This window comes from Scyliorhinus canicula, chromosome 13 (genome assembly GCF_902713615.1).
Source record: "Scyliorhinus canicula chromosome 13, sScyCan1.1, whole genome shotgun sequence".
In the NCBI taxonomy this organism is placed as follows: domain Eukaryota; kingdom Metazoa; phylum Chordata; class Chondrichthyes; order Carcharhiniformes; family Scyliorhinidae; genus Scyliorhinus; species Scyliorhinus canicula.
Window position 1 is genome coordinate 132,774,535 of NC_052158.1, and position 20,779 is coordinate 132,795,313.

A 20,779-nucleotide genomic window follows, 5' to 3' on the forward strand; every position below is an offset into this window, starting at 1 on the left:
CAGTACCATTTGATCATTTTGGACTTCTTCATTACACAAATGTGTCAACAAGGTGAAGTCTAACAATTGTAAGAGCCTGCCTCATGCTCGATGTGGAGAGATGTCCATCAAACTATATATCCAATTGTCTCTCTAATAGAGAGATGCCTATGGTCCCCTGAGGACTAATATTTCTGCTTCTCATCTCAAGAAGAATATTGTCAAAAACAATACAGGACTTACAGGGTAGCAACAATTAAAATTCCCATTAACCACGGCAAATATGAGCTCCCCCCCCCCCCCCCCCCCTCCCGTTAAGAGGGGGGGATACTCTAAACCATGTGTAATTAACTTGGGGCATTATAATTGGAGCATAGCCTCAAATTATGGGGAAGTAAATTTAAGACTGAGCTTAGGAGGAACTTCTTCACCCTAAGGGTTGTGAATCTATGGAATTCCCTGCCCAGTGAAGCAGTTGAGGCTCCCTCGTTAAATGTTTTCAAGATAGAGATAGATAGTTTTTTGAAGAAAAAAAGGAATAAAAGGTTATGGTGTTCGGGCGGGAAAGAGGAGCTGAGTCCGCAAAAGATCAGACATGATCTCATTGAATGGCGGAGCAGGCTCAAGGGGCCAGATGGCCTACTCCTGCTCCTAGTTCCTATGTTCTTATCTCTGTATAAAGTCGGCCGATTTTGGCATCAACGGGAAGTGACCCAGCCGGGATCTTCCCTGCAGTGTAAAAAATAGTTCATTGGAATTGAACTTTGTTTCATTTAAATTACTCAGTGTAGATTCCTTCATGGTCCACGACACATATAATTCACAAAAACATGTATTAATATATATTTTTCAAATTTTGATTGAATCGGGGGGCAGCAGGGTGGCTCAGTGGGTTAGCCCTGTAGCCTCAGCGCCGAGGTCCCAGGTTCGATACCGGCCCTGGGTCACTGTCCGTGTGGAGTTTGCACATTCTCCCCGTGTTTGCGTGGGTTTCACCCACACAACCCAAAGATGTGCAGGGTAGGTGGATTGGCCACGCTAAATTGCCCCTTAATTGGAAAAAGTGAATTGGGTACTCTAAATTTATGAAAAAAAATAACAATTTGATTGAATCGGAATAGTCTGAACAGTGTTTGACTTTTCTTTCTTTTCCTTGCAGCGTGCTTGCCTGGTTACTATGGAGATAACTGTGGCCAGAGCTGTGAGTGCCATCCTGGCATTGCCTGTAACCATGTGACTGGGGAGTGTGGCTGTCCTGCTGGATTCGCTGGCAATGGTTGTGAAGAAAGTAAGGAGGCCGTGTAATGTTCCACATTTAACTTGTTGAGTGATGGTGCATTTCGTGGACGCTGAAGGACAGCGCAGATATGTAATGTGTTTTGCATTGGCGAAAATGGCCGCTGCACCTTTATCTGACTCCCTCTAATAATGAGGATCTACATTAACTGACAACTGATTGCCCAATCAAACTTGAAGCAATAATGTAATCAGGATTACTGAGTTATATATCTTTGGTCTTGTTTAGTTTCATAAATAATTAGAATGCTTTCAGAGAGTTAGACCATTTTGCGACCCCAGGAATAACTGTTCAATTCACAGCAGATAGTACTTTACACATGGGGAGGCTGGATCAGAGAGCAAACTAGCTTACATGCTGAGGGAGATTTTCCAACAGTTCTCACCAGCAGGATATTTGGATCACACCAACAGTGAATCCCCGTCGCAGCTATCCTGGCGGTGGGGTGGGGGGATTCAATAGGAAATCCTATTGACAGGGGAGGGATCAGATGAGAGAAGCACGCCACAGGGTGTGGGGGGGGGGGGGTAGCAATCTTCCCTAAAACAGCCTGTTATAAGACCTTAGTTAGTTTACTGTCTGTAACATAGAGCTCCACATTATAGGAAATACATTGTGGGCTTGGAAAGGTTACAATATCACTCAGTTGCAAAAAATACATGTTGGCTAACTGTACAAATATTTCCACCCTTTGCTGCTTTTATTTCACAAGGATGTTACCTAATATAAGAAAATATAAATACCAAGACTGAAAATATTGTCATCAGAACAATGCAGATGACAGGGCAGTTGAATGTGAGATAGAGCTGGGCTACATGTTTTATGCCTAATGTTTAATTTTATTGAGTGCAATGGAACTAAATACCAGGAGTTGTGTATAGCAGGTGGCCGATCGATTATCAACCCCAGCCCCATAGTTCCATCAGGCTAAAGAATGGCTAGCACGGCTTCTTTAAAACCTATAAGAAGGGATGGGGAAAATGGTAAAATGAGAATGAGGGAGAAATGAAAATCAGCCTCTTTCAAAAGGAAAGATTGGCCTCAGTTCTATGGGATGCATTCAGATTTAATACATCTTTGTATCTTCATAGAAGCTCTATTGTGCTAACTTCTCCAAGTTGCTTGGGGAGACCTTTAACGTGATACCAAACTTTCATTGGCTCTGTAGTGTAATGATGGTTGAAATCAATATTTACTGCCCTTGCCAAGTCTACCAGTAAAGGCCAAGTCTGTTTTTAAAAACGTCCCAATTTAAGGTGTGTCTAAGTGTGGATAGCACCCTTAATGCATAATAAATGATCTTGGATGTCATTGGAGTTATAAGAATACACAATAGATGCCCCTTTCTTGAATTCATGTCTGCCCAGATTTTCTTGGGATTGGAGCATTCGCCACTGATGAACCATCAATTGAACGCGAGACGAGTTGCTGTACAAAAGTAAGGCTTTAATAAGCTAGATGTTAGCCCTGCGGTCGACTACAGTAAATGGACGACCGCCGGGCGTACTGGGTATTTATACCTCGCACTGGAGGCGGGGTTAACCCAGCCTCTCGACCAATCGGGGAGCCGTCACATGACTGGTCTCAACCAATCAGTCGAGAGGCACATGACCGACCAGGGCCAATGGTAAGCCGGTGTTCTGCTCCAATGGCAGGCAGCTATGTTAATCATACCACCACAGCCACATCTCAAATTTGGGCTATATAGAATCTTCGAAAGTTTAGGCATAGGAAGAGCCCACTTTGGCTCATGGAGCCTGCGGCAGTAGTTTATTTCAAATGCAATCTGGCATCCCAGCGCAGCCTTGTATTCTCCCACCTGGAGGTTCCCGTCCAAGCCAGTCATCATCCTGACTTGGAAATGTATCGCTGTACCTTCACTGTCGCTGGCTCAGAATCCTGGAACTCCCTCCCTGACAGCACTATGAGTGTAGCTATACCTCAGGGACTGCAGCGGTTCAAGAAGGCAGCTCACAACCATCTCCCCACGGGCAATGAGGGATGGCTAATAAATGCTAGCCGAGCCAGCAATGCCCACATCCCATAAAATGAAGAAATTGTTTAAAAATATACTGAAAAGGGTGTTAGGATATTCTTGTATTTAAACACCCCTGTCAGCATAATCATAGCTGGATGGCTAATTGAGGATCCTTACGTCAAATCCACCTCTGGCTATAATTTAATGGACTTGATGATTGGTACTAACCAGGAGTGAACTCTTCTCTTTAACCCAATGTGTACTGAATGTTTACAGGGTGGTGACACTGAGTCAGACATAACCTGTTCGCTATCAGGCAGGACTAAATTATTCCTTTTGGTGTACTAATGGTGGTGTTGTGTTAAACGGACAGCAACATTTTCCATCTTCTAACTTTCCTTCCCTTTTTTCTCTCAGACTGTACGCCAGGTACCTATGGGCAGAACTGTAACCAGGTGTGCCAGTGCTCAGGAGTGAATGAGGAGTGCCACCCTGTCACTGGGAAATGCACCTGTCTACCAGGCTATCATGGTGCCCGCTGTGACCTTCGTATGTATTCATTGATTTTCACTGATGGCCTCTGGTTTGCAGCTACCTGTCAGTTTCTCTGTCGTATCCTCAAATAGATTCATCTTTTTCTGCAGATTGTAAAAATCAGGTTGCAAATCATTCAAAGTGAAAGTTTTCAATTTTTAAAATAATCCACCCAGAGAGAGAATTTGAATTATTTATAGCTCCAATATTTCACAATTTGCATTTCCCAGAAATATTACCAACTTGAAATAAAGTGCCCAATCATAGAATTTACAGTGCAGAAGGAGCCATTCAGCCCATCAAGTCTACACTGGCCATTGGAAAGAGCACCCCACTCAAGCACACACCTCCTCCGCCCCATCCCCTTAACCCAGTAACCCCAATTAATCGTTTTGAACACAAAGGGCAATTTAGCATGGCCAATCCACCTCACCCGCACATCTTTGGACTGTGGGAGGAAACCGAAGCACCCGAAGGAAACCCACGCACACATGGGGAGAACGTGCAGACTCCACACAGGCAGTGACCCAAGCCGGGAATCGAAACTGGGACCCTGGAGCTGTGAAGCAACTGTGCTAACCATTATGCTACCAATAACTTTGATTGATGTAAAGATTGTTATAGCATGCTTTGTTCGCCTATGAACAGTTTGGATTCTCAGTTTGTCAGCCATGCGCCAATATCAACTGCCCAACTATAACATCCAGTTGCGCACTTAGCATCGGTATCAAGCTCTCCTCTACAAGGTGTACTCCCATTGTCAATGTAAAATGTTCATTCCTACATTTTAATGTGTCAAATGCAGACAGTTAAAGAAACATTACTGTTATCAATTACCTTAGCAAGTATGTATTAGGTGCTGTAACTTCCTCAGAGTGGCAATCGGCATGGGTTGCCATTCCGTACCCACATATCCACACCTAATGTCTTCTGTGACTGTCTTGCCATACCTTCTAACTCAGCCGGGGTGAGATCCAGGCAGCGGAGCTTTCTCCAATGCCCAGTGTCTAATTGCTGGAAAGGAGAATTGAAGGAGGTCACACCGCCTTTTTTACAGATATCAGGGTTGTCGGACCTCAGGGAGGGGGAGTTGGGGGGAGGGGGGAGCGTCTGACGTGGGACTCAGTAGGCGCTCGGGTGGTTGGAGGTAAGGTTGGAAGGCCTGGTCGGGTCAGGGGTTGGGGGAGCACCGATCTGAATTTGGCGGGGGGGGCGGTTTGGGTTGGGGATGAGAGTTGGGCCCAGGGGTGGTGGGTGGTTGAGGGGTCCCTTGCATGTGCGAGGATTCCCATGGGGGGGTTAGGAGTGTGAAGAATACCATTGGGCCTTGGTTAGTCCGGAGTTGGTATTGTCCCTTGGGGGTGTGGGAGAAGTTCCATGGTGGAGGGGGAGGGGTCAGTCTGGTTCTTTACAATAGTTCTCCATACATTAGAAGAGGTTTTAGTTTTCTGGGTAACTGTTGATGTAACCCCAGAGAAAGTTTGCACTGCTGGTCAGACACTGGGGAGCTAGGAAGTTATGGAATTATTAATTGCACTCATAGAACATAGAACATACAGTGCAGAAGGAGACCATTCGGCCCATCGAGTCTGCACCGACCCGCTTAAGCCCTCACTTCCACCCTAGACCCGTAACCCAATAACCCCTCCTAACCTTTTTGGTCACGAAGGGCAATTTATCATGGCCAATCCACCTAACCTGCATGTCTTTGGACTGTGGGAGGAAACCGGAGCACCCGGAGGAAACCCACACAGACAGTGACCCAGCGGGGATCGAACCTGGGACCCTGCGCTGTGAAGCCACAGTACTATCTGCTTGTGCTACCATGCTGCCCACTCCTAAAGAGAAAACAAAATATATTTCAGTATCTATTCCACAAGGGTTTATTTTACAGTGTGCTGAGCAGATTGTTACGGGCAAATAAACCTGCTATTTTGGTGCAGTCTAGAATGGATTATGTGAAGCTATATTGTGCATGTGTGATGGGGATATAGGGGGCAGGATTCTACGTTTGGGAGACTATAGGCTCGCTTCAGCTAATTAGGAAGAAAGACCTATAGCGAGCACATTTAGCCATGTTTCCCGGTGCTCGCAGCAGTGCCAGGGCACCAGGCTGCCCAAAGGGCATGCAGCTGGGGGCCTCGAATCCCCCGAGAGATCCCCACGAGTGCCGTTCCATTTGATCACTGTTTGTGGGGACCAGTGCTAAATATTGCACAGGTTACCCCCCTTGGACCACAGCGAGATCCACCGCGTCAGGTAAACACTTGCCAGGACCGGAACCAATTCCTGCCCACATGAATCGCGGCCCAGAGGACAGGAAGGTCACGAGATCTGGAGAATATGGTGCATGGCCCGTTAATAGGATGCAAATGGGTCTTTAATGACACATTTGCATCCTCCACTGGCCCAGGGCCTGAATCTTGATCCCAATGCTAATGGGGAACTGGAGCATCATAAACGTGGGGACCCTGATTTTTCCCTGATCCTGGATTCTTCGCCGCGTCAGAAACTCCGTGACTGGTGAAGGGCAGTGGAGAATCCAGCCCATAATCTGCCATCATCTCAGACACTAGAGGTATCACGAATGAAGTTGTGAGGTACTTGCTTATAAAATGACCACTTCCAGGCGGAAGAATTGCTTCTGGACTTAAACATCAGAGGGCCTTCAATTTACCTTCAGGGTCATGGAACATAGAAGGTGAACGTTAGTAATCTGCACAGTGGGTGTCTCACAGTAAAATTAAGGGCTGGATTCTCGGTGTTCCAGCTGCATGTTTCCCGGCAGCGCGCCATCTGCTGGCAGAGGGATTTTATACCCCCCCCCCCCCAACATGTCAGCAGGATTTCCCATTGAAGCCATCCCATGCCACCAGGAAACCAATGGGCGGGGTGCACTGCCAGTGAAAAAAGTGAATCGCAATGGCGGGTGAATTTCAACCGAGATTAAACTTCTAGATTAAGAGCGAGTGAACTTGTCTTTCAGAATGTCCAGAGGGAACCTACGGACCCTACTGTCGCGAGAGCTGCAAATGTCAGAACGAGGGGCAGTGTGACACTGTGACTGGAACTTGTAGCTGTCCTCCTGGGTTTATTGGACCAGACTGCATGATCAGTAAGTCACGCTTGTCCAAACCTTCTAACAGGAATAACCAACAGAAATTTAAAGATTATTTTCAGAAATAATCGTTCCCTGATGAAAACACAAAAATGTCTGTGCAAAATCTTTACTGTTCAAGCAGGCAGTTCTAGGTCACTTACAATACAGGGTAAACTTTTATTTGTCTCAACAATGTGCCTCAACCCTGACTTCAGAAGGACAGAATTCACCAATGGAATGTTTTTGGAATGGGTTTGCAAACGATACAGTGATGTTGTTGCTTTATTCATTGACCTGTTCTTACTTTCCTTTTGAGACAATGTGAGATTGGTATCAATATAAGAGGGAGAATTAAATCTGTGGAATGACCTTGTATCGCGTAAGTGATGCAATGACAAATGTATTTATATCAGAGCCATTTCCAACTCTCAAGCAGCATTCTGTTGATAACATGAATGAGCACAGTAAAATGTAAAGTTTAAGCTTTTCCAAACCTTTTCCTGGTGTGACCCCATTTGAATGCTCCATAACCCCAGAAGAGGTACTAGAGTTGTTCAGTATGCTACCCAGGCCCACTCCCCTGTTCTATTCCCGTAGCCCCACCCAACCTGCACATCTTTAGACACTAACGGGCAATTTGGCATGGCCAATCCACCTAACCTGCACATCTTTGAGGTGTGGGAGGATGCCAGAGCGCCCGGAGGAAACCCACGCAGACACCAGGAGAACCCTCCGCACCTCTAGGGGCTAGGCCTGCCCCGGAGTGGTTGGCGCCCCGCCGGCTTGCGTGGAAGGCCTTTGGCGCCACGCCAGCTGGGGCCGAAGGGACTCCGCCGGCCAGCGCGAGTCCACGCATGCGCGGGAGCGTCAACAGCTGCTGACATCATCCCCGCGCATGCGCACGTGGGGTTCACCTGCGCGTCGGCCATGGCGGAGGGTGACGATCGGCGTGTAGGAAAAGAGTGCCCCCACGGCACAGGCCCGTCTGTGGATCAGTGGGCCCCGATAGTGGGCCAGGCCACCGTGGCTCCCCCACCCCAGGACCCCGGAGCCTGCCCCTGCCTCCAGGTCCTGCCGGTAAGGAACCTGGTTCAATTTACACTGGCGGGACAGGCATAGACGCAGTGGGACTTTGGACCATTGCGGGCCGGAGAATCGCCGGGGGGGGGGGGGGGCACCAACCGGCGCGGCACGATTCCCGCCCCCACCGAATCTCCGATGCAGGATAATTCGGCGGCCGGCGGGGGCGGGATTCATGCCGCCCCCCAGCGATTCTCGGACCCGGCGGGGGGTTGGAGAATCCCGCCCAAGTATTTTTACTTGTACTTTGGGATGTTTTAGGGTTATGAAAGGCACCATAAAAATACATAAAGGGGATTACAAAATCTTAAAACAATTGTACAAATAAGAGGCATTGCACTTGATGAGAAGCCTTACTGGATAATGTTGCACGCTATGGATATGGCCCTATAGTGTTAATTGTCATATCTGTAATCCAGTGAACCTCCAGTCTGGGAGCAGAACCTTGCTAAATGTACCCTCTTGTTCCAATGCCAGCTTGATCAAAGGTACAACATTGCTCAATCTCTCCATTCTGAAATATGCTTATATTAGTTAGCATTCATGTATTGGCTTCAAATCTCACAACCGATATTTGCACTAATAAATATTTCTCCCATCCAGCTTGTCCAGAAGGCTATTATGGGAAAGACTGTGTGATGCTCTGTCCCTGTGGTGAAGAAGGCCGATGTGACCCTGTGACAGGAAAATGTCACTGCCGCTCTGGTACAATGGGTTCCACCTGCCAGAATGGTATGGCCCAATAATTTATCCTATAAACAGAATCCTGAGGAGTCACTATATTCACAATATAATCCTAGTTTTTGATACTTCTGAATTGAGAACAGTCCTAAGCATTAATCTACAGTGCTTGATTTTATTATCTGTGAATGGTGCTCGATTATTAAAATGAACTTATTGACATAGTCAAACATTCATGTACAAGAAATGCCATAATTTCAAGTGGCTTCGTGACATATCGCTCAGAAGTAAATTGGTCAAAAACTGGAAGGAGAATCCCTACTATTCGCTCCAAGGTCATACTGTAAGAAAGCTGAACAATCAGCAATCTGAATGCACTTAAAATGTTAAGAGAGCTTTTGGATTTATCAGCCTGACATAGGATTCCCATGTTGGTGACTGGGGTGCGTGCTTGATTTGGTTCTGTACCAACCAATGTTACGTTCAGGGTGGTTTCTGCTCACCTATGCGGGAGCTCGTTTAAACTCTGAAGGCTGAAATAATATTAAAGTCTTAACGAGTCGTAAAGAAAATTCAGCATAGATGTTTTTTAAGACAGGTTGTCCTTGGATATTCTGGCAGATTGTAAATTTAGACAGCTTATGAGCAATTGTTTAAAGTCCTGTTGTTTTGGTTCAGTATGTCCAAGGGGAAGTTTCGGACTGGGCTGTTTGGAGGTCTGTGCCTGTCAGAATGGTGGTACCTGTAACCCAGAAGATGGAACATGTTCCTGTGGGCTTGGATGGACTGGTACCCATTGTGAAAAAGGTATGTTGACTGGTTAAAGACGCACTACTTGTATGTGAGTCTCTGGATTTTAAAATACTTATTAAATAGGGCACTGGATTAAAATTAATAGATTTTAACTACTTTAATTGTAATTGTAACTATGTCAAAGAGAGTGGGATCAATAAATACTAGGCTCTTTTTGGAAGCAATGAGCAGTGAATATTTCTCCATGATTCTATGATACAGGGGTCATTAACCATATGTTATAACTATATCCAGGGTACATTGGAGTGTTATAAAGAGGGAGCATGAGATAAAATGCATAATGTTATAACAGGAGATAGGGAATATATCACACGGCACTAAGATGAGGGTGGGTAGATATATATTGTAACATCTTGTAAAGAAGGACTATGATGTAAATCAGAGTGGTATATTGAGGGGAATGGTCTATATTAGAGGGTCATAATGAGGACTATGGTTTAGTTACAGTCAGGAGGGCGGTATAGAATTTTTAGATTTACACTGAGTTAATGGGGTGCCAAAACTGAAATATGAAAATAATGACAATGGTTTTGATCATAGATTTTGCAGGTATGGAATGAAGGTGAAGGCATTTCTTTCTGACACTTCCTTCTGTCCAGTTTCTCATCCATTCCAGACTGACATTACCAGAGCGCTGGCAGGCAACACTCTCAGTCAAAGAATCGTGCTGGGAATGGCGGACAGTGCTGGGAATGATGGGCAGTGCTGGGAATGTTGGGCTGTGCTGGGAATGTTGGGCTGTGCTGGGAATGGTGGGCAGTGCAGGGAATGGTGGGCAGTGCTGGGAATGGTGGGCAGTGCTGGGAATGTTGGGCAGTGCTGGAAATGGGGGGCAGTGCTGGGAATCGTGGGCAGTGCTGGGAATGGTGGGCAGAGCTGGGAATGTTGATAAGTGCAACGAATGGTGGGCAGTGCTGGGAATGGGGGGCAGTGCTGGGAATGGTGGGCAGTGCTGGGAATGTTGAGAAGTGCAGGGAATGGTGGGCAGTGCTGGGAATGGTGGGCAGTGCTGGGAATGGTGGGCAGTGCTGGGAATGTTGAGAAGTGCAGGGAATGGTGGGCAGTGCTGGGAATGGTGGGCAGTGCTGGGAATGGTGGGCAGTGCAGGGAACGGCGGGCAGTGCAGGGAACGGCGGGCAGGGCTGGGAATGGTGGGCAGTGCTGGGAATGGTGGGCAGTGCAGGGAATGGTGGGCACTGCTGGGAATGGTGGGCAGTGCAGGGAATGGTGGGCAGTGCTGGGAATGGTGGGCAGTGCAGGGAATGGTGGGCAGTGCTGGAATTGTTGGGCAGTGCTGGGAATGATGGGCAGTGCTGGGAATGATGGGCAGTGCTGGGAATGGTGAATGTAGGAGAAAGGTTTCTTCTGTTGGAGAAAGTATATGAAGGTATTGAAAACTGTGTCGTGATATTTCTTTGTGACGCAGAATGTCCTGTGGGGAAATATGGAGCCAACTGCCAGTTGGACTGTTTGTGTTGGAATAATGGAACGTGTGATCGCTATATTGGAAGCTGTCAGTGTTTGGATGGTTTCTACGGACCTTTGTGTGAACATGGTTAGTGGGTTTTCTTACACACTCTTCACCAACAGTCGAACAATGTGCATTGAATAGGATGACATGTGAAACCTGACAAATGGCTGGTTTGTGACTTGGGACCACTCGGAGAGGTTGACTAATGATGCGTAAGCTGCCTCAAGACCGTAGATTGACGTGGAAATGATCAACTGCTGTTCTGTGCATACCAATTTCTTTTTTAATAAGCGTTTCAAGATTCACATCACTTTCACAATGTGAACAGATGTTAGCAGTTTGTAACCTCATTAATGACTTTGGAGATTGCCTTTGAATCATTGGCTCACAGTTTTAACTCGACTTCGCTTCCTGTACATTGATCATCAAAATAAATTCAGTTTGACCCAAACAGCTTGCGGTGATCAAGACCTCTGTCCAATTGGAATAAATAAAGTGGAAAGCCGTTGCGCATAGCAAATTGCTCCTAAATAGAGTTGCCTGTGTCGAAATGTTGAGTTTACTGAGTTAGACATTTGAGGTATTCCTTCAGGTAACATGTGGAATCAGGAGTGAGAGTTGTTGAATGTTAGTTGACCTCTATATTTTGCTGGCTTCTTTCCTAGTTTGCCCTCTGGGGTTTTATGGTTTAACCTGCGCCCACCCCTGTGACTGTAAGCACGGTGCTGCTTGTGAACCCAGCACGGGCCAGTGCATCTGTCCATCTGGTTACCATGGCGATTACTGTGAAAAAGGTAATGTCACTTCTGACTATTTTTTCTCAAATGATTTTGCCACATCATCCTCGTTCGGGTTCAGAAATAGAGGTTAGCAATTGGCACCACAGTCTGTAATGCAATAGAGGACAGTTTACTCTGTGGAGTAAAAGCTTGGAGAGGGCTACAGGCAGTCATTTAGATGAAAGATTAATTAATTTTTTCATGCAGATGAGTGGATACTTTGCATGGGATGCAGGTTGGAAACTGACTGAGGCATTCTGACAGCTGATACTACAGGGGTAGATTTTGATCTGCACAGATATCTGTTGGGGAAGACCCAGGACGAGATTCTCCGTCCCACCAACCACTTTTTCCAGCGCGATGCATCCCAGCCGGCAGCGGAATCCTCCGTTCCGGCAGCCATCCAATGGAGTTTCCCGTTGTGGCCATCCCACACCATCGGGAAACCCGCGGGTGTGGATGCACTGCCCGCAAAATGGATGAAGCCTCCCACCCCGACTCGACGGAGAATCCCACAGCCAAAGTCCTTTATAGATCCACCTGATCTCATACATTTGATTTTAATGGTGGGCTTTGTTAAGAATGTGTGATCTGCCTCATAAGATTACTACTCTGACTACGAAGACAAACATTTCCCTGGAGAATAAAGAATATTTGGGAGTAAGATATTGGCTTGAATCTAATCAAGAGGTTTGGATGAATTGGGGACCTAAGTTACCAGCTGTGGTTCAGTTGGTAAAACTCTTGCCTCTAACTCAGAATGTTGTAGGCTCAAGTCCCACTCCAGGTCTTGTTCACAATGGCCGGGATTCTCCCCTACCCGGCGGGGGGGTCCCGGCGTGTTGGAGTGGCGTGAACTACTCCGGTGTCGGGCCGCCCCAAAGGTGCGGAGGTCTCCACACCTTTAGGGGCCAAACCCTCACATTGAGGGGCTAGACCCGCGCCGGAGTGGTTCCCGGCCTTTGGCGCCACGCCAGCTGGGGCCGAAAGGACGTCGATGGCCGGCGTATGTCCGCGCATGTGCCGGAGCGTCAGCGGCTGCTGACGTCATCCCGGCGCATGCGTAGGGGAGGAGGTCTCTTCCGCCTCTGCCATGCTCTGCGGAGAATTGCGGGCCAGCGTTGGGACGGCGTGGCGCGATTTGCGCGCACTGCGCCGATTCTCCGACCCGCGCGGGGGGGGGTCGCAGAATTCCGCCCATTATCCCTGACATCCTGACCAATATTTATCCCTAAATCAACAGCACAAAAACAGATTATCTGGTCATTATTCTAGTGCTGTTTGTAGAAACTTGCTGTGCACAGATTAGCCTCTGCATTTCAAGTGACTACACTTCAAAAAGTACTTTAAAGCTGCAGACTAGAGTGCTTTGGGACATCCTGTGGTAATGAAAGGTATTACATAAATGCAAGTCTCTTAAAGCAAATAGACTAGACCTATTCCTCGAGAGAATCTTTTTCTGTAACTCATCATTTGTTTATGTTATTCCCTTTGCTGTATTTCCCTAATATATTATTGTATACATGCTTTATCCTGTTCACACATGCATGTTTTCTCTCTCTCTCTCACACACATGTAAACACGCACAAGCACACAGGAAGACTTGTGACGAGATTATCAGCATGAACTAATCTTTATCATAGTACTTTGTTCAGTGTAGGTGTGATTTACTTTTTCTTTTCGAAGGGAGAAAGATGAATCAGTGCTCCCAACCCCTCCCTCTAATGCTCAATCTCTAAAAGACTCTAACTAACAGCATGTGGCTGGGGAAGAGCTAGTGAGAATGAGGTGAGTGTTTGTGGATTTTTCATGTGCTAATGTGCAAAAATTGATTTGTTATATGCTAGCTTGTGAAGCTGGACGCTTTGGGGAGAGATGCCAGCAGGCGTGTGATTGTGAAGGCCTCACACCATGCCATCCTGTAACAGGAAAGTGCCTTTGCCCACCAGGTAGAACTGGAGACCGATGTGACATTGGTAATATTTTTTCCTGCACGTTCAATTTTCTTGCATTTTATCTTTATGATAATAGATTACCTGATTGTAGTCCTTGGATATTTCTTTGTACATCACACACATGGTCCGGAGCTCTCGCGGTCGGGCATTTGGATGTCAGACTGTGATCTCTAGAAAGGACTTGTCACCTTTGCGGCATGTGGAACATTTTCTTTGGACTCATTAGCGCTCATTGTAAATCTTTGCTCTTCTGTCTGGATGGTTTGCTATCTCACGAACTAAAAATTGGATTGGTTTTAACGTGGACTATGTGTTTGAATAGCAGACTATTGGAAGGTCATTCAATGGACTTAACTGGTCGAGTGTTGCATTTAGGAGTTTAATTTAGCAGAGTAAATCTTAGGAATTTCAATCTTGCTCAAGAAATACCTGAATTGCTCATTATTCAGCGAACTAGAATTCAAATCTAAGTTAATAAAAATATATTTCATGGGTTATGGGCGCTTGCTGGCCAGGCCAGCGTTTATTGCTCGTCCCTGATTGCTGTTGAGAATGCAGTGGTGAGCCACCTTCTTGCACCATTGCATTCCCTGCGGTGATGGGGCCTTCTTGTGAAGAAGGTATATGGTGTTAGGAACAACGCATAGCTTTCCGTTTATTTTGTATTCCTATGTTAAGAATATTGTGCATTGCTTTGTCCTGGATAGTGTCAAGCTTATTTAATGTTGTTGGAACTGCACTCATCCAGGCAATTGGATAGTATCCCATCACATTCCTGTCTTGTGCTTTGATGGTTGATAGGCTTTGGGGAGTCAGGAGAATCATCACAGAATTTTCAACCTGCTCCTGTAGCTACAGTATATGACTGGGTCCAGTTCAGTTTAGTTTCTGGTCAATGATAACCCCTAGGATGTTGATAGTGGATGGTTCAGTGATGATAATGCCATTGACTGTCATGGGGATATGGTTGGATTCTCTCTTGTTGGACATGGTCGTAACCTGGCACTTGTGTGGTGTGGGTGCCACTTATCAGTGTAATAATAAATTAACCCATCATAAATCGCTAGAACTAACAATAATCCACTTGGATGACATTCAGAAAAATCATAACTGAACCTCCGACGCAACTGACTGGCAAGATGACAAATATAATATTGAATCTTTGTTCAATCCCACTGCTGTATAGTTTGCCTCTCACTCATTCTCAGCCTTGCCTTTAAACTGAGCATTAAATAGCAGTACAGACGTACACCTGATAAGAGAAGGGAATCAACCTTTCTTTGCTGAGGTCATCTGTCGGTTGATATGAAAAGTACCACAGAGAAGCCTGTAATCCCCTAAATAGTCTGATATTTCCTTCCGACAAAGGTAACATTCTAGTTACTGAAATGCAGAAGAGATAGGAATTCCTGAACAATTTAAGCTTCATATATGATTCTCAAAGTGCTTTTTCATTTTGTTGCTTTCCAGAATGTAGAACCAGCCGATATGGACCTAACTGCTCCTTGACCTGCAATTGTGCTAACAAAGCTCACTGTAACTCTCGCAATGGAAGCTGCGTGTGCTCCTTCCAGTGGATGGGGCCTACTTGTGAAGAAGGTATGGTGTTAGGAACAATGTATGGCTTTAAGGTTAATTCATATTTTGTATTTGTATGTTGAGGGAAGTGAAACCTGGATCTAGTTTAATTTAGAGTTTCTTTTTTAGTTGAGTGCAGGTAAGTCTGGGGCCCTGTTGTATACATGCATCAAGTGGTTTTGCAACTCCTTGAGTACAAAGGGGTTATGTTGTAGCAAACCTTGGAGGCCACCTGATGCCTGGTCTATCAGGGCAAAGCACGCACAGTTCCTGCAATGTTGGGCCTTTAAAACCTGCAGAACAGATCCAGTCTAGGAGAAGAGTTGGAGTCACTTGCTGGTATTGTAATGGTCCTTTATACTTTCTGCACGTAGTTTTTTCCTCTAAATAAACTGTCTGTTGCTGTTATCTATTGATGGTCACCTGGACTCCCTGTTATTACAGGTTAGTAGTTGAAAAGAAAGCATAGGTTAGAAAAAACTGCTGTTGCCTAGCAACAAGAGTCAAGAAACACACACACACAGTAAAAGACAGAAGAACAGGTACCCAGTTAGTGTGTGGACACCCGAGAGCCTCGAGGAAGAAACCCTGAAGACTGCTGAGTGTAAGGAATGCACATGTTTGCTCTAAATTTATATTAATAATCAGTCTAGAGTAGAGTCTCAGGGATAGATACCACGTGAGGAAGAGCACCTGGTGAATGTTCAGAAGTCCTCTGGAAGGAAATTGTTTGAAACTGAGCCAGTCCAAGCCTTGGTGTTGAGATCGTGATAAATCTTCACTGGGGATTTGTGTATGTAAGGGATGAAAGGAGTAGTATGAGTTTGAATCATTTTTTGATATGTGTATTAAAATCGTTCCAAGCTTTATTGTTGAGTTTATTATAATTATTTTTCCTTCTTTAATAACCACTTTATTCTTTGTGCTAAAAGTACACTGGCATATTTCTTGTGAGTGTGTTTAGTAATTGGTCTCGATGGTTTTCTAAAATTGTGGGGGTGAAATTCTCCCCAAAAATATCTGACCGTGGTCTCCGGTGGGAAATGAAAAAAACTGGATTTATTTTCAATAGCTTTCTGTCTTTGAGAATTAAGCAACTAGTGGCTTGTCTGACTTTTATCTTGTATGAGTTTTAAGCCGGCACTGAGAGGGGTGGGGCCTTAACATGTCAGCAGGCCCAGCTTCACAGACAGTGTTTCCCAATGTCAAATTGACAGTAAAGCACCCCTCCCCCTTCCTCCACAACATTGTCGGCATCGGAGATCCCACCATCCTCGCTGACATCAGGCCCCTCCCCAAATTCCTGTACCAGTGACCTCCCCCCCCCCCCACCCCCCCCCCCCACCCCCCACCCCCCCGGCCCCCCAGGTGAGCGGCCTCTCGCTATGGGTTCCGCAGATGCCGCTCCCTTCATGGCCCCGCCATGCCTTTTCAAGCACTGCCCCCTGACAGTGCCTGGTTGGCGGTGTCAGGGGGCAGTGCCATGGCCCCAACCACCCGGGGATCCCAACAGATTCCGAACCCCCCCCCCCCCCCCCCCCCCCCCCCCACCCCGCAGCGTGAACATCATATCTGGTCTCCGGTGGTGGAGACCAGAAGTGAGTCCCGCCGACCTCAGCTGCGCTGGTGGAGAGGAGGAAGAATTCTTGGAGCCGGGGGGGAATCTGGCTTTAAACTCAGCAAGCATATTTAAATGCTTGTTTAAATATGCTCATCTATTTCACGCCCATTGAGGGCATGAACCCGATTTGCGTCAGGTGCCATGGGCCTGTGGCACCACCCTCCATTCAGTGCCTGGCATGAATCCAGTTTTAGGGGTCTCCCGTTATTCTTCCAGAATAGTTAGCTGTGCGCTGGGCACAACACAACTGGAGAATCGACCCCAGGATCTACCAAGCCAGATTCCGTTGACTTGAAAAGCTGGGGTCATAACAATGGTCGCAGTCTGGTTTAATGTGGCAGTAACTCAGCCAGCTGCACCAAAAACTGATTAACAGAATTGTCTCATTGGCATTTCTGGGAACTTCCCAATCACATCGTGAAACCACATTGCTTTAGGAAATCCTCTTAGTGTGATATTTTGCTACTTAAGTTCAAGTTACTTTCTTCCCTTTTAACAGATGTCCTGCTGCTTTAGAGGAGAAAATATTAATGGAGTTAATACTATGGTGTATTTACAATGAAGATGATTAGATAATACCAGGCAGAATTTTTTAAAAATCCATTGTTAATAAAATAGAAGATTCCTTTTTTTTCTAATGGGGTTACTGGGTTAAGGAAATCGGGTGGTGGAGGTGTGTGCTTGACTGGGGTGCTCTTTCCAAGGGCCGGTGCAGACTCGATGGGCCGAATGGTCTCCTTCTGCACTGTAAATTCTATGATTCTACGATTATATGATCATTATGATTGTGTCTGATCATCATTCAAGATGGAAGATGCAACGAAGAATGGTACATGCCTTAAGCCAGAGAAGTATTTTAAATCCTTGAAATATTATCTGCTTGACTGGTGGCCATTTTGAGGTTACCAACTAGCCACTGATTTGGAATGCAAATGACTAAAAACCTTTCCTGCTTCTTTCCAGGGGGTCCTCCACAGTCTCTCATTCCCCATGGGCATGCTCAATCAGAGGAAAATCATCAGCAAAGAACTTTCCACCACTCATAGTTTGATCCAGGATCCTGGCTTTCTGAAAAGCAATTGGATTTGTTTACAGCAGAAGTTACTCATCAAATCAGGAAATGTTATGAGCTCTTGAGTTACAACCCTGAATTTATCTCCTCGTCTGTATAAGTGACCCAGAAGGATACTTTGCTTCGCTAATCGTATACATTTCATGGCCATTCTGATTATAACCTGGAGCAATTTAAGCTCTTGCAAAGAATGCTGTGACCAGGTACACGGTGAGAAATGCTCAGTTCATGATGCTTCCATTCATGGGAAGATTAAAAATCTCAAACAAAGGGGAAAAGTGACACTGCGATAATTAATCATGAGGAGCTCTGGAAGTATAATTATGTTGTAATAATGGGCGCACAAATGTATGTTAGATTATCTAGATGATAGGACAAAAAAAAGTTTAAATTGATGCACAAACACTAACTAATTCTATGCACATTTTGATGCCACCACATTCATCCTTTTGGAATAGTTTTGATAAAGCAGCCCCATTTACATCTGCTGGGTTTGTTCCTCATCTCATTTGCAATCATGGTTTTGTTGTAATGCATCATTAACATTCGTGAAACATTTTCAGACAGTTTGAGATCTTCACCAAGAATCTTGCTATCTGATCTACTTTGAAGCTTGATATCCTGAATAAATGTGGCCAGGTCAGTTAATATCAATGGATGGACAGAAACTATCAACATACCTTGACACTATTTGATTCAATCTACTGAACTGCCTCTAATGCAACTGCATCCCTGCTCAATGACAGATAGAGGGACTGCCATACTGCAATTTAAAAAAAAAAAGAGGCTAAAGTCTATTTAGTAATTACTTCAATTTTGCTCTTTGAAAGCTTGGGTTCTCTAGGTTCAGAGAGGATCCACATTCTTCAGTGTGGCTGCAAATGCCACAGGCTGTCCGTTTCCATTTTGTTAGCGTTGGTGACTGCAAACAATTATCTCAACTAGCAATTACCTTAACACTTTTGATCAGTTATTTGATCACTTCGGACTGATGGAAGAATGTTCCCCACCTCGAGGATACAGATAGACATGATTTTGACTATCAGAGCCAGCGTACTGTCTAATGTGTGTCACAGATTTGTGAAAAATGAGCTGGGGATTACCCAGTGAGTAACATTTGCGGGGTATTCCCTCAGAGTGCTTCTGGTGCAAGGGTTGAATGCCAACTGCATATATAGGCAGAGAGTATATTTAGCAATCTTTTTGTAAAACATCAGGTTTGTTATTCTGCTATACTGCAGCACGTGTTAAGCTGTACAGGCAACTTGACCAAACATCATATATAAATTCTGTGTTAGAAATACTGTTCCCTTAGATAAATCTTTTGGTGCTAATTTGCAAAATGTTGCACTTTTTTTGTAATAGGATCCTGCAAAAGGTGACAACTGTTGCAATGCCCTTTTGCCAAGCTTGTTTGAGATGTATAAAATTTATGAGATGCATAAATGGAGTGGGGAGGAAGAAACATTTTACCAGTGCAGATGCGATGGACCAAAGGGCCTTTCTGTGCTGTAGACCTCCATCAAATTCCATCTACAATACTTTGTGCCATTTAGCCATCTTAACAATATCTCCTTATAGATTCCTTTGGTCTTCAGAGTTATTTACTATGCCTCCTGTTTTATTATCTGCAAATTTGGACAAACCCCTTGTCCAGCCCCAAACTCAAATCCCGGTTAATTAAAGTGGCTTCAGACCAATCACTGTGACATCTCTACCTGCCGCCAACCACTTTGAGAAACTGTCCTTATTTCCCATTCTCTGTTTCCTCCTTTCTAATCTGCTTTCAATCTAGTTTTCGACCCCAATCCCATAACCTTCCATCTTCCCCAATAATGCTCTGTATGCTACGTTGTCAAAGGCTTTCAGAAAGCCCAAATACACCAGATACATTGTGCATCCCAGACAGCTGGATCAATCTGAATTGTGCTCTGATTTTGCTTATGTTGAAGGATAATAGATAATATACTGGCTTTGATGAGGAAAACCACATTTCATAAACCTGGTGTGGATATTAATAATAATCATCATTATTAGTGTCACAAGTAGGCTTACATTAACACTGCAATGAAGTTACAGTGAAAAATCCCCTCGTCGCCACACTACAACACCTGTTAAAAGTATTCAGTACAGTCCCTTTGTCGTGAGCATGCACTGATTCACCCAGTTTTCAAAGCACATTGATAAATTCCAGATATATATTATTAACTTTATCATCAACCTGACAATCAAAATCTCTTTACAAACATATATATGTACAATACATTGTGCATGTGCATATACTTATTTCAAGGCAACATTGGACAGAAAAATAAATTGATTGCATGCTGATATTTTGAGAGGATGCATATGAGTGTAGGCGCTATCAGCAATGGAACTATTTGAATCACAGCAGTCTTTTAGGATTGTAGTTCTGGGATGGCACAGTGGTTAGCTCTGCTGTCTCACCACGCCAGGGTCCCGGTTTCAATTCTGGCCTTGGTTGACTGTGTGGAGTTTGCATTTTCTCCCTGGATTTATGTGGGTTTCCTCCGGGTGCTCTGGTTTCCTCCCACAGCCCTAAAATGTGCAGGTTAGGTGGATTGGCCATGCTAAATTGCCCCTTAGTGTCCAAAGGTTAGGTGGGGTTGCGGGGATAGGGCGGGGAATTGGGCCTAGGTAGCTTGCTAGTTCAGAGGGTGCAGACCTGATGGGCCGAATGGCCTCCTTCGGCACTGTAGGGACTTTATGATTCTATGATTGATTCTGCAGCTTGTCTGAAGCTGCTGCAGAGTTCTTTGCTTGTCAGAGTCCAACGGGGTACGATGGAAAATTCCAGAAATAATACACAACTCAGCTGAT

At 45.3% G+C, this 20,779-nt stretch overlaps 1 protein-coding gene across 1 annotated transcript in view; it reads left to right on the plus strand.

Annotated features, from left to right (window-relative positions):
* The window catches only part of megf6 (multiple EGF like domains 6), a 357,029-nt gene extending 336,579 nt beyond the window's left edge, over window positions 1–20,450 (plus strand). Inside the window, exons 29-38 of the mRNA XM_038816779.1 lie at window positions 1,139–1,267; window positions 3,672–3,803; window positions 6,775–6,903; window positions 8,572–8,700; window positions 9,328–9,456; window positions 10,889–11,017; window positions 11,599–11,727; window positions 13,560–13,688; window positions 15,138–15,266; window positions 17,830–20,450. Of these exons, the coding sequence (XP_038672707.1) occupies window positions 1,139–1,267; window positions 3,672–3,803; window positions 6,775–6,903; window positions 8,572–8,700; window positions 9,328–9,456; window positions 10,889–11,017; window positions 11,599–11,727; window positions 13,560–13,688; window positions 15,138–15,266; window positions 17,830–17,912 (1,247 nt within the window). The 3' untranslated portion in view covers window positions 17,913–20,450. The remainder of the gene's footprint in view (window positions 1–1,138; window positions 1,268–3,671; window positions 3,804–6,774; window positions 6,904–8,571; window positions 8,701–9,327; window positions 9,457–10,888; window positions 11,018–11,598; window positions 11,728–13,559; window positions 13,689–15,137; window positions 15,267–17,829) is intronic.
* Window positions 20,451–20,779: the final 329 nt, after the last annotated feature.